Here is a 14,575-nt window from a genome sequence, read left to right as displayed (position 1 = left end):
AAAAAAAAACACATAAATAAAGGATGCATTTGTGTTGCATCCTTTTTGATCCGTTTTTTTCTGTTTACTTCCATTATAAAAAAAAAACCAAAAAAAAAAACAGATCGAAATGAATCTGTTTTTTTAACATTCACAAAAACACAGTCGACCTCATTTTTGTGTCTGTTGATCTATTTGGATCCATTTTTTTATAATGGAAGTCAATGAAAAAACAGATGCACACAAATGTGTCCAATTTTTTTTTTTAGCCGTTTAAAAGGAAAAAAAAAAAAAAAACGTTACAAAAACATATTGTGAACACAGCCTAATAAAGACATGATCATTGGCTGTAATTTATAGTATTGGAAACCAGACCCGCGGCGGTCAGATGATCTTTATGGGTCTGATCTTCAAGATGACTGCAGGGAGAGCGCATTATTACATATAGATGGTAAAACCTTATTCCTTCCCTGTTCACAATTTAATTGTAGGCCCGTTACATCCGGATAGACGGGAGCGTGCCGTCCTCCGAGAGAATTCACCTGGTTCATCAGTTCCAGAATGATCCAGACACCCGTGTAGCCATCCTCAGCATCCAAGCTGCTGGCCAGGTGAGATATTATGAGGATCATTCTCTGCAGACTTGCTATTGGTGACCGCTATCCCTCCGGATTACTTTCATACACACATGCACGCTCGGCTAAGCTGAGTGTCCATGTATTCTGAGTGGAGGGATGGGAATAAGCTGCTCTATTGGTGGTTTAGAACAATGGGGCATGTCCTAGCCTGTCATCTGCCATCAGAGGAGTCAGGAGGTCCACCATACACATTGCTAGGTCAACCTATCCAGCAAGGACTGGCTATTATTAATCTAATGTGTATAGGCATCTTTAGTGATCAGCCGACCTCCCTAGGGAAAGCTATAGTTGGCCACACGTCTGGCAATGTTGTGTTACCCAGCCTCTACTTTATCCATGATTTGAACGACATGGCCGCTTTCTTCTTAGAAACAATACGACTCCTGTCTTCAGTTTGGGTGTGGGGTTTTGCCACACAGTTCCATTAAAGTAAATGAATCTGAATTGCAATACCACACACAACCTGAAGACAGGGATGGCGCTGTACTCTATTATTCTTTTAATAAAGGGGAAGTCCCATTGCTATTTTTACAGATTAGGGTTGCCCATCCTGTGGCTCTGCAGCTGTTGCAAAACTACAACTCTCATCATGCCCTGACAGCCTTCGGCTGTCAGGGCATGATGAGAGTTGTAGTTTTGCACCAGCTGCAGAGCTACAGGTTGGGCAACATTGATGTAGATGACTATATTGCAGCATTTATTTTTCTTCTTGGTTATGTCCTCCATTAGGGGCTGACGTTCACAGCTGCCACACACGTTGTATTCGCCGAGCTTTACTGGGATCCAGGTCACATCAAACAAGCCGAGGACAGAGCCCACCGCATCGGACAGAGCAGCTCCGTGCACATCCATTATCTTATTGCCAAAGGGACCCTGGACACCCTGATGTGGGGCATGCTCAACCGGAAGGTATAGCAAGGCAGTGTGTTTTATGTTAAAAAAAAAAAAAAATATATATATATATATATATATATATATATATGCATTCAGCTTCCTTACTCCCCTTAGATTGACTAATCTTAAAAATAAAAAAAATAGCGCAGCTGAAAACCCCTCAATTTTAATGAAGAGTGAGTCACCCACAACATGTCATCTTTTCATAGTCGCACGCCCACTCCAGCTCCTATCGCCGCTTCAATTAATTTGGTAGCACTGTCATTCAACAAAGGGAAGACGGTGGGGTTGGGGGGGGAGGGAGAGAGGGGGGCTCCGGCAAAAAAGAAGGAAGGCCCCGCATTACCAGAGTCACATTCTTGCACATGTTTAAAAAAAAAATGTAGCAGGTGTCAGGTGTTTTTTTTTTTTTTGTATTTTATTATATATATTTTTTTGTATTCCTGATCTTGTCATCTCCAATTCCCGCTTCCAGCGCGCGGTAACATCGATGACATGAATACAGCGCTAACGGGGGTTTGCTCCTAATACAAATGGCAAGTCTTCATGTTCTTTCAGCTCTGTTCAAATACCTACAATTCTAAGGTCTGTGTTATCCGGAAAAGAGGGCGAACGCGGCCCCTTCCCCCCCCACGCACCTTGAAGAATCTTATTTATTTAAAGGACGGTGCACGGCGCGCTCTCTTTTCGCTTTCATTAAATGTTCAAGAAAAATAAAATTGGGAATGCGGAAAAAAAATATACATAAATAACCCTGCTGCATGTTTCATTCTGCCGCATGTTCTTCAGTCACCCTCAGTGCAGACAGTTTGTGACTATTGAATTCTCCCTGTTATTTGCTTGTTCTTTTTTTGCTTATATATTTATAATTTACAGTGTGGTATTACTTAAAGGGATAATCGCATCAAGACAGAGCCCTGCACGTTTCTGCTTCTCCACCGCTACGCTATGTATGCTTACTATAGGTTATAAAAATCATAATGAAGACATGTTAACTTCATTTAGAGCCATGGTGTTTGGATTTAAAGGGGGACTCCAGTGAAAAAAAATCAAACCAACTGGTACCAGAAAGTTATTTTGATTTGTTAATGGCTTCTGTTTAAAAATCTCCAGTTTTCCAGTACTTATCAGCTGATGTATGTCCTGCAGGAAGTTATGTATTTTGTGCTCTCTCCCGCTACCTGTCTATGTCAGGAACTGTCCAGAGCAGAGAACATTGTTTCAGACTGGAAAGAATACACCATTTACTGCAGGACATACAGCAGCTGATAAGTATGGGAAGACTGGGGATTTTAAAGTAGAAGTAAATTACAAATCTATGTAACTTTCTGACACCAGTAAAAAAAAATTTTTTTTCCGGCAGAGTACCTCTTTAAGGAGTCAGACGGGCGGAGCTTATGCTTTGTTTTAAAATACCAATAATTTAAAAGAGACAGGTAAAGAGCTTAGAAATGGCCCTGCCCCTGAGGGGTACCGTCTTTGAGGGTGCGTTCACACATACAGGATCTGCTGCAGATTTGATGTCACAGATTTAAAGTTTTAGATTTAAAGCAAATCTACGTGTGAACGCACCCTAAGAGAGGGAGGAATGGCAGCTGGGTTACTATAGGGTGTTGGCTTCTCTGTGGAGATGATGATGTAGGTTGCTCTGTGGGTGAGAGGCGGATGTGTTGGTGGTTGTGAGCTCCACAGTATAGGGGAGCACAGGAGAGGGGCTGGAGACGGCTATGTGGGGAGCGTGTAAGAGGAAGGCAGGTGAGGATCCATGATCAGGAGGGATATGTGGGATCAGGTCAGTGAGGTATGGAGGAGTAAGAGACCTATTCCACGAAGCTCCGTGTAATAAATACCACGATCAGCCGATGACAACGATCATCAGCTGATCGTTGATATAGGTTTGAACCTATAATTGTCGAGCGCCTGGCAATTTACATTACCTATCCAGGCTGCAGGGCTCCTCTTGAGGTCTTCTCCCCGAGTCCCGCGCTCTCCAGCTTCAGAGCAGCCTGTCTGAGCTGACAGGCTGCTCAGCCAATCACTGGCTGGGACCGCCACGGCCAGTAATTGGCTAAGTGGCCTGTCATCTGAGACAGGCCCCTCTGAAGCTGGAGAGCGCAGGACTCGGGGAGAAGACCTCAAGAGGAGCCCTGCAGCCTGGATAGGTAATGTGTAAAGTTTAAGCAAGGGCTGCAAGGACATCGGTAATGTCCATGCAGCCCTTGTTAAACGATAATCAAACCGTTTAATAGGCCCAGTAAACAAGCGTGGTTCTAGCAGATCGGCGCTCGTTTACAGTTATGATCGGCCCGTGTAATAGGACCCTAAGAGTGTGAACTGGTGGTCATATATGGAGGAGACAGGGCTGGACTAGATATTACATAAGGGGGGATATTGGAATCTGTATAGAGATGTATGGAGATTACATGAGGGGAGATATCGGAATCTGTATAGAGATGTATGGAGGGGACAGGGCTGGACTAGCGATTACATGAGGGGAGATATCAGGATGTGTATAGAGATGTATGGAGATTACAGAAGAGAGATATCAGGATGTGTATAGAGATGTATGGAGATTACAGAAGAGAGATATCGGGATGTGTATAGAGATGTATGGAGATTACATAGGGGAGATATCGGCATCTGTATAGAGATGTATGGAGATTACATGAGGGGAGATATCAGGATGTGTATAGAGATGTATGGAGATTACATAGGAGAGATATCGGGATGTGTATAGAGATGTATGGAGATTACAGAAGAGAGATATCGGGATGTGTATAGAGATGTATGGAGATTACATAGGAGAGATATCGGGATGTGTATAGAGATGTATGGAGATTACATAGGGGAGATATCGGCATCTGTATAGAGATGTATGGAGATTACATAGGGGAGATATCGGGATGTGTATAGAGATGTATGGAGATTACATAGGAGAGATATCGGGATGTGTATAGAGATGTATGGAGATTACATAGGAGAGATATCGGGATGTGTATAGAGATGTATGGAGATTACAGAAGAGAGATATCGGGATGTGTATAGAGATGTATGGAGATTACAGAAGAGAGATATCGGGATGTGTATAGAGATGTATGGAGATTACATAGGAGAGATATCGGGATGTGTATAGAGATGTATGGAGATTACATAGGAGAGATATCGGGATGTGTATAGAGATGTATGGAGAGTACATAGGAGAGATATCGGAATCTGTATAGAGATGTATGGAGATTACATAGGGGAGATATCGGGATGTGTATGGAGATTACATAGGGGAGATATCGGGATGTGTATAGAGATGTATGGAGATTACATAGGGGAGATATCGGGATGTGTATAGAGATGTATGGAGATTACAGAAGAGAGATATTGGGATGTGTATAGAGATGTATGGAGATTACAGAAGAGAGATATCGGAATGTGTATAGAGATGTATGGAGATTACATAGGGGAGATATCGGGATGTGTATAGAGATGTATGGAGATTACATAGGGGAGATATCGGGATGTGTATAGAGATGTATGGAGATTACATAGGGGAGATATCGGGATGTGTATGGAGATTACATAGGGGAGATATCGGGATGTGTATAGAGATGTATGGAGATTACAGAAGAGAGATATCGGGATGTGTATAGAGATGTATGGAGATTACAGAAGAGAGATATCGGGATGTGTATAGAGATGTATGGAGATTACATAGGGGAGATATCGGGATGTGTATAGAGATGTATGGAGATTACATAGGGGAGATATCGGGATGTGTATAGAGATGTATGGAGATTACATAGGGGAGATATCGGGATGTGTATAGATATGTATGGAGATTACAGAAGAGAGATATCGGGATGTGTATAGAGATGTATGGAGATTACATAGGAGAGATATCGGGATGTGTATAGAGATGTATGGAGATTACATAGGAGAGATATCGGGATGTGTATAGAGATGTATGGAGATTACATAGGAGAGATATCGGGATGTGTATAGAGATGTATGGAGATTACATAGGAGAGATATCGGGATGTGTATAGAGATGTATGGAGAGTACATAGGAGAGATATCGGAATCTGTATAGAGATGTATGGAGATTACATAGGGGAGATATCGGGATGTGTATAGAGATGTATGGAGATTACAGAAGAGAGATATTGGGATGTGTATAGAGATGTATTGAGATTACATAGGAGAGATATCGGGATGTGTATAGAGATGTATGGAGATTACATAAGAGAGATATCGGGATGTGTATAGAGATGTATGGAGATTACAGAAGAGAGATATCGGGATGTGTATAGAGATGTATGGAGATTACATAGGAGAGATATCGGGATGTGTATAGAGATGTATGGAGATTACATAGGAGAGATATCGGGATGTGTATAGAGATGTATGGAGATTACATAGGAGAGATATCGGGATGTGTATAGAGATGTATGGAGAGTACATAGGAGAGATATCGGAATCTGTATAGAGATGTATGGAGATTACATAGGGGAGATATCGGGATGTGCATAGAGATGTATGGAGATTACATAGGAGATATCGGCATCTGTATAGAGATGTATGGAGATTGCATAGGAGAGATATCGGGATGTGTATAGAGATGTATGGAGATTACATAAGAGAGATATCGGGATGTGTATAGAGATGTATGGAGATTACATAGGAGAGATATCGGGATGTGTATAGAGATGTATGGAGATTACATAGGAGAGATATCGGGATGTGTATAGAGATGTATGGAGATTACATAGGAGAGATATCGGGATGTGTATAGAGATGTATGGAGATTACATAGGAGAGATATCGGGATGTGTATAGAGATGTATGGAGATTACATAGGGGAGATATCGGGATGTGTATAGAGATGTATGGAGATTACATAGGGGAGATATCGGGATGTGTATGGAGATTACATAGGGGAGATATCGGGATGTGTATAGAGATGTATGGAGATTACAGAAGAGAGATATCAGGATGTGTATAGAGATGTATGGAGATTACATAGGGGAGATATCGGGATGTGTATGGAGATTACATAGGGGAGATATCGGGATGTGTATAGAGATGTATGGAGATTACAGAAGAGAGATATCAGGATGTGTATAGAGATGTATGGAGATTACAGAAGAGAGATATCGGGATGTGTATAGAGATGTATGGAGATTACAGAAGAGAGATATCGGGATGTGTATAGAGATGTATGGAGATTACATAGGGGAGATATCGGGATGTGTATAGAGATGTATGGAGATTACATAGGGGAGATATCGGGATGTGTATAGAGATGTATGGAGATTACATAGGGGAGATATCGGGATGTGTATAGATATGTATGGAGATTACAGAAGAGAGAAATCGGGATGTGTATAGAGATGTATGGAGATTACATAGGGGAGATATCGGGATGTGTATAGAGATGTATGGAGATTACATAGGAGAGATATCGGGATGTGTATAGAGATGTATGGAGATTACATAGGAGAGATATCGGGATGTGTATAGAGATGTATGGAGATTACATAGGAGAGATATCGGGATGTGTATAGAGATGTATGGAGATTACAGAAGAGAGATATCGGGATGTGTATAGAGATGTATGGAGATTACATAGGGGAGATATCGGGATGTGTATAGAGATGTATAGAGATTACAGAAGAGAGATATCAGGATGTGTATAGAGATGTATGGAGATTACAGAAGAGAGATATCGGGATGTGTATAGAGATGTATGGAGATTACAGAAGAGAGATATCGGGATGTGTATAGAGATGTATGGAGATTACATAGGGGAGATATCGGGATGTGTATAGAGATGTATGGAGATTACATAGGAGAGATATCGGGATGTGTACTAAAATGTAGAGAGGGGATGGGTGAATGGAGATTACATTGGGGAGGGGGCGGTATCTGCATAGAGATGTACAGCAGGGACAGTTTACAGACAGCCTTGTATATCAGTGTTAATAATTTGAAATGAATTTTCTGGACATTAGGGGATGGCCGGCCGGTCAATAATGGAGGGGGGAGCTGGATTAGAGACAACGGAAGAGGTGCATTAACCGGGCAGCAAGGATGAATGTACATCAGAGGGCAGTGAGAGTGTGAGATGAGATTGGGATGGGCAGTGGCAGGAATCACCACACCGAGCCAACGCTGCTGTGTAACCCAATGCCTTGTATGTCTTTCTGCCTCCTGTTTAGGTTCCATTATCTGCACTGCTTTTCCTAATTCTAGACACTTCTATTGGCATACCCGACACAACATTTACTTTTATTATGATTCCTGCCAATAAATCTCCTCCTATACAGGGTGTAATGAGATGTTGGTAGCCGTACAATAAGCCCCAGATACAGCTGCGCTCTGCTGGCTGCGGCTTGTTTCCACAGGTCAGTACGCACATTTAGATGTACAGGGCTCGGCTGTGGCCTGATGTGTTAACCCATGGTCTAGCAGTACTGTTTCCTAACCATGGCTGGCAGGGCATGATGGGAGTTGTAGTTTTTCTTTAGCTAGAGAGCCACAAGTTGGGGAACATTGCTTTACTGCATAAGAGGGCCAAACATAATAGTCTCTTTACTATTTGGGATAAAGTAGCTGATCAGTGGACCCCCACCGATTGTGACAAGACACATGATTGGGCACCGCACCTTTTCCTTTTTATGGGACATTAGAACATGGAGTTCACCACTTGAAAATTTTTGAAAATTTCTTGAAAGTGTCTTTTGTCGGCAACCTCTCTGAACACTTGCAATATAACTGCGTTTGGAGAATATGGAGGCAGCCTGAAGACTGCCCAGAAAACATGGATACAGCCTATGGCCAACTTCTCTTGACATTAAATGCAAGAAGTTGCTGAACCCGGACACTGTCATGAAGTTCGCTCCACACATCCCATAGAGAATGAATGAGTGGTCGAGCATGCTCACTGCTTCTCTGTTACATCGGGGGACAAGGGGTCTCTGTTCTCGTTCACCTAGCTTTCCTACCCTCACCGATCAGCTGGTTATCCAATGTCCTGCAGATAGGAAATATTAAATCATATTTGCTATCCGCAGGACATTGGATAACCAGCTGGGATATCTTGGGGTAACCCATTTAATATGGCGCTATGTTCTCTAAGCAAAGTCATAAACTGATACAATGGAAGAATTTCCATGCTTTGTGCTCATGTTTGAGCTGTTGTTGAACCATAAGTCTACCTGTAGTTCTGCATATCCTGAACAGCCTGAGATGATACAGGTTGAAATTGACTTGTCTTGTATTTGCTTGTGTCCAGGCGAACGTCACGGGTAGCACACTCAATGGCAAGAAGGAAAAGATTCAGGCTGAAGTAGACGACGAGGAGAAATGGGACTTCTTGAGCTTTGCCAAGTCCTGGACTCCTAATGAAGAACTGGATGATGTGAAGGAGCAGCTTTTTACTCATGTAAGTAACACAAAGTCTTATTTATTTCACACTGTGTCTCCCGAGAAGGCGGTAACACATAAAGCAGGCGGCGTTGTGTAGCCACTATCCTGCCTGCACAAAGAAAGTTTCTCTTGCTGGTTCTTTTCTATTGGTGACGATTATGGGTTAGCAATAGGATTATGGTAAAAATGGCTATGGAAAGGTGTTGCTCTTATAAATATAGTGTCTTGTAGTTGTCGATCACATAGAGCAGTGTTACCCATCCTGTGCTCCCAGAATGCTGAGAATTATTGTCTGTAACAGCTGGAGGGGCACAGGTTGGGGAACATTACTTAGGGCACAATGAGAATTGTAGTTTTGCAACGACTGGAGAGGGGGACACTGACATAGAGGGTAAAACTTGCAAATGTATAACCTATAAAACACACTGTCAGACCACGAGTGAAGAACCAATCTATAAGTAGCGATGGCTGATTGAAAAAAAAAAAATGATCAAGTGTGATTGAACGATGCGTTTTGCCCCAGGAGATTTTGTTCCAAGCCTGAAACGTGTTGTTCAGGCAGCTTTAGTTTATGTATATTGATTGGCCATCAACCTTTGGAGATCGGTAACTCTTGGGGGTCAGAGAGCAGCACCTTTGGAGGAGTCCTTCTGCTAATCCATTTAAGCCTTTTCTTGCATCACTGTACCTTTCGGATGGTTACTGTGCCAGCAGCGCTGCTTGAGGCTCCAGTGATGGGGATAGAAGGGTGGAGAAGCTGAACAGAATGATGTATCACTTACATTGTCCTGTGCAGCTGATCATGAGATATCTTCCTGAATGACATGCACAATAAGTAGTCCTCTCCATTATGTGCATGTGCTCAGTAGCCCTGGATATTTAGGGTATGTTAACACTGAGAAAATGTAGCGCCTCCTCTCAAAGAATTAACTTGTCATTCTTTGAGTGGAGAGCGGAGGCACGCAAGCCCTCCCATAGAGATGCCGTTTGACACTGCGGCAGGTGGAATTCCGCCACATTTGCTCAGTGTGAACATACCCTTATGAGAAGACGAAAACTCCGCCCACCAGCTGCTGATTGGCATTTGTCTATCCATGCTGTGTATAGGCAGTCAACTGTCAATCAGCAGCTGGAGGGCAGGGGGAGGGTTGCGACAAGAATCCTATTCTCCCGCATATTAGGAGAACGGCTGAACAGAACAATGTAAGTAATACACACTGTTCAGCATTTCTGTCACTAGTTTATGCTGCCCTTAAACCTAGGCACAGATTCCCCAGCTTTGGCTGTCCAGACATGATGGGAATTGTAGTTTTGCAACAGCTGGATTGGCTGAGTTTGACACCCTTGCCCTACTGTGTTTGTTGTACAGTAGGAGGCAGTCACAGTTTATAGGGCGCTCGAATATTGCTGTATGGAAATTTGGTACCGTATAAATGGTGCAAACATACAGCCGTAGCTGATAATGTACATGGATCTTCCCTGACTTCTTCCCTACTATGTATGCACATGCTAGTTCACCTCTTGAGGCCTGCCTATGGAGGGTCATGTCTCAGATCTATGGCTCTACCTTATTTTGGAGGTTTGTTAGGATTGTGACAAGTGTTGATCGGACTTGTCAAACTGTTCGGGTTCTGCAACATTCTCCAAACCCTAACCCTCACATCTGACTCCCTGTGGCTGCAGCCTTAGGGAGTCCTGGAAAACACAGATATGCCCTATGGCTGTATCCATGTTTTCCAGGACTCCATAGGGTGGCATCCAGCTTCTGCAGCTGTGGGGAATCAAATGCCTAGCAATCAGGTTGGGAGAATGTTGCATGGATACAGCCATAGGGCATATCCGTGTTTTCCAGGATTCCCTAAGGCTGCAGCCGCAGGGAGTCAGATTGAAGGGTTCAAGTTTGGAGAATGTTGCCGAAACCCGAAATGTTTGACAGGTCAGCTGAACGCTAATTCTGACAAATGATCACACTGGTAGAGGCATATCCAGAAGTTTGGTCACGGTCGGGCTGACCACTATGGGAAGCTTGAGCCTCGTAGAACGGCATATGCAAAGTTTTTCCTGCAAAGACCACAATAAAAGGCATCATATTGATCCTTTTTATCTCTTATCTTCCCTTACCGCGTACTGGGGTCCGGAGAGCCTCGCAGACATCAGAAGCCCAGCTATCACTTTTGCTTTGTTTCAGCCACAAATTTTGAACAAAGCGTTAAGGTGAACTCTGGCGCATGGTGACTCGGCCGCTCTATAAGAACACACACGTCCCAGCCGTGAAAATAGACTATTGTGAGGATTGAATCCCTAGTAATCGTTTGCTCTGAGCTTTTGAAGCCAGACCTCACTCCGTCAACTAAAGAAAGTACCTTTGTTTTTGAAGGTCATTTTTCTTCCCCGGCTTGCTGCGCTCATTCATTCATCCTCGGCTCTCATGTAAGCGCAGGATGGAAGCATTGCTGACAATCCGCTTTCCTATGCAGCGCACTTTTTTTTTTTTTTTCATGTATCACATTTGATATGAATTTATTTAGAGCTGACGGTTTGCTTGATAACCATTCTCTGGCAGCGCCCATCAGTTCTGACACATGGGAAGATGAGGCCCCAGTCAGGACCCTTCACCATTCAGCCCTCCTCCTCTCTCTTCATTTACTTAATCCTAATTTGACATCCCTTACGTATCTGGATTTGACAATTTGATGCCAGATTTTCATATAACACATGAAAAGATGGCAGGCAGCACTTTACACGGACTGTAGCGCGCGGCACCTGGTGCTAATACCTGCAGAATCGCAGTGTAAAGGACTCCGGGAAATCATCTGGTTTAAGCAAAACTTTGAATTGGCAGTTTCTTGAAAATGAATGTGATATGTCGCCTCCTGCTGTGATGATAAAAGAGCGCGATCTGCAGATTATGTGATACAGCAACACAGAGCTGGGAAATGACACTACATATCAGAGACGTCTGAGGAGTCCTGTATACTACATACTTATATATGCACCATCCATGCTAAACAAATCTATCTCCTGTCTGTCTGTCTATCTTTCTATCTCTCCCATCTATCTGTATGTCTGTCTATCTATTGCTCTACAGTGGGAAAAATAAGTGTTTGATCACGACCAACCAGCAAGAATTCTGGCTCTCACAAACCTGTTAGTTTTTCTTTAAGAAGCTCCTCCTACTCCGCACACATTACCTGCATTAATTGCACCTGCTTGATCTTGTTACCCGTATAGAAAACACCTGTTCACACACTCAATCAATCACACTCCAACCTCTCCACCATGGCCAAGACCAAAGAGTTATCTAAAGCATCAGGGACAAAACTAGACCTGCACAAGGCTGGGATGGGCTACAGAGTTATAGGCAAACACCTTGGTTACAAAGCAAAACTATTAGCTCAAATATCAGAAAAGGGGGTGGGGTAAGGTTGCTTCTAAAAAAGGTCAGGAATCAGCCCAGAACTACATGGGAGGACCTGACCAATGGACTGAAGAGAGCTTGGGACCACAATCTCAGAGATTACTGTTAGTAACACACTACTCTGTCATGGATTACAATCCTGCAGGGCACACAAGGTCCCCCTGCTCACACCAGCACATGTCCAGGCCCATTTGAAGTTCACCACTGACCATCTGGATGATCCAGAGGAGGCGTGGGAGAAGGTCATGTGGTCAGGTGAGACCAAAATAGAACTTTTTGGTATTACCGCTATTTGTAAGAAGAAAGAGGAGGACGAGTACAACCCAAGAGCACAGTCCCAACTACAAGGCATGGGGGGTGGAAATATCATATTTTGGGGGGCTTGTCTACAAAGGGGACAGGATGACTGCACCGTATTGAAGAAAGGATGGATGGGGCCATGTATCATAAGATTTTTGCCAACAATCTCCATCCCTCAGTAAGAGCCCTGAAGATGGATTGTGGCTGGGTCTTCCAGCAGGACTCGACACGCACAGCCAGGGGGACTAAAGAGCGGCTCCGTAAGAAGCATTTCGAGTTTCTGGAGTAGCCTAGCCAGTCTCCACACCTAAACCCAATAGAAAGTCTTTGGAGCTGAAACCTGAAGATCTTTATAGAGAAGTGGGACACAATCCCTGCTGCAGTGTCTCCAAACCTGGTCAAGAACTACAGGTAACATCTAACCTGGAAATCTTTCCATAAATGTTGATGGAAATGAAGCATTTGGCGCCAGTTATGATGTGGCCCCTTTATTGTTGTCGTCACTGGGGTTCCAAGAGTCAGATCCCCCACAATGAGACATTGATGGCTTATATAAGAGAAATGCCATTAGTTCTTGTGGTGGGAAAACCGCAGGGAATCGGCATGTCATCCATTAGTGAAGCCATTATTACATAGCCGCGCTAATGTTCTCTGATCATATGGTGACACTACAGAACTCTTATAGGGCTGCGGGGCCGCCACCACTACGGTGTCTATTAGGATCAATTATAATGTATTCACCCTCCGCTTCCTGTGGAGATCTGTATAGTCGGAGTATTATTTCCCTTACAGAGACTAATAATTCTCTCCAGTAATTCCGTACATCAGACGGTTCTCCAGTGTTAGCGGAGGTCCTCCTATAGACGTTCTATTGTTTGTTAAAGCTGCTTTACTATAGAGGTCCCCAAAGGCGTCCTGTGACATTAATGCAGTGTGTGGGCCGGCGCGTCGTATAGCATCTGGCTCTATCCATGTAAATACATGTTAGAGAAGGAAGCGAGGACCGGCAGGGCGGCACATTAACCGGCTAATCCTGTATATATCCGAGAGATAAGCGGCAGCGGGAACGTCTAGCAGCCCTTTATCCCAGCTCTAGTGCAGGAAAGGACTTCTATGTCTTCTCTCTCCTTATTCTTTTTGTTTCCTCTTCTCTCTCCTCCTTTCTCTCTCTCTCTATGCCTGTTTCCTCTCTCATCTCTCTCCTGTTTCCTTATTCCTCAGCCTCTGTATTCTTTCTCTCTCTCCTTCAGCCTCTAACTTTTCCTTTTTTCTCTATTCCATATTCCCCCTCTTTTCTTTCTCCTTTCATCTTCCTAATCTCCCCTCTCACTTTCTATCTCCCTCCTCTCCCTCTCTCTCCCATCTTCCCTCACTTTCCCCCTCCTTGCTGCTCTTTTGCTCTCTCTTCTTCCTCCTCTTTCTCACCCAGCACACTCTCTCCATCCCTCCCTTCTCTTCTCTCTTTATGCTGTTCTCTCGCCCTTCTCCCTCTCCATCTTTTCTCTCTCTCCTCTTCTCCATCTTTTCCCCCTCTATCCTCCCCACTCTCTATCCTCCTTTCCCTCTTCTTCCCACTCTATCCATCTCTATCTCTACGTATTCCCCTCTCACCTTCTGTCTCAATCTGCCTCTTCCTCTCCTCCCCCCTCTCTTCTCTCTCTTCCACACTCATTTTCTCCCCACTCTCTCTCTTCTCTTTTCCACCCTCATTTTCTCTCCCTCTCCCTTCCTCTCTTCTCTCTCTTCCAGCCTTATTTTCTCTCTCTCTCCTTCTCCCTACCTCCCTCTCTTCACTCTCCCCTCTCTCCCTCTCTTCACTCTCCCCCTCTCTTCCTCTCTCCTTCTCTTCCCTCTTATCTTTCTTCCACCCTCATTTTCTCTCTCTCTCTCTCTCTCCTTCTCTCCCCCCTCCCTCTCTTCTCTCCCT

The 14,575-nt window shown here is 43.8% G+C and overlaps 1 protein-coding gene across 7 annotated transcripts in view; it reads left to right on the top strand.

The window, feature by feature from the left end:
* The window catches only part of ZRANB3 (zinc finger RANBP2-type containing 3), a 190,267-nt gene that overhangs the window by 128,131 nt on the left and 47,561 nt on the right, over positions 1-14,575 (top strand). For all 7 annotated transcript variants that reach the window (XM_069982610.1, XM_069982611.1, XM_069982614.1 and 4 more), the window contains 3 exons: positions 471-590; positions 1,347-1,526; positions 8,797-8,946. In XM_069982610.1, the coding sequence (XP_069838711.1) occupies positions 471-590; positions 1,347-1,526; positions 8,797-8,946 (450 nt within the window). The remainder of the gene's footprint in view (positions 1-470; positions 591-1,346; positions 1,527-8,796; positions 8,947-14,575) is intronic.

This window comes from Dendropsophus ebraccatus, chromosome 9, assembly GCF_027789765.1.
Source record: "Dendropsophus ebraccatus isolate aDenEbr1 chromosome 9, aDenEbr1.pat, whole genome shotgun sequence".
Classification (NCBI taxonomy): domain Eukaryota; kingdom Metazoa; phylum Chordata; class Amphibia; order Anura; family Hylidae; genus Dendropsophus; species Dendropsophus ebraccatus.
The sequence above is the reverse complement of the archived record's forward strand: the minus strand, read 5'-3'. Positions and strand labels throughout refer to the sequence as shown.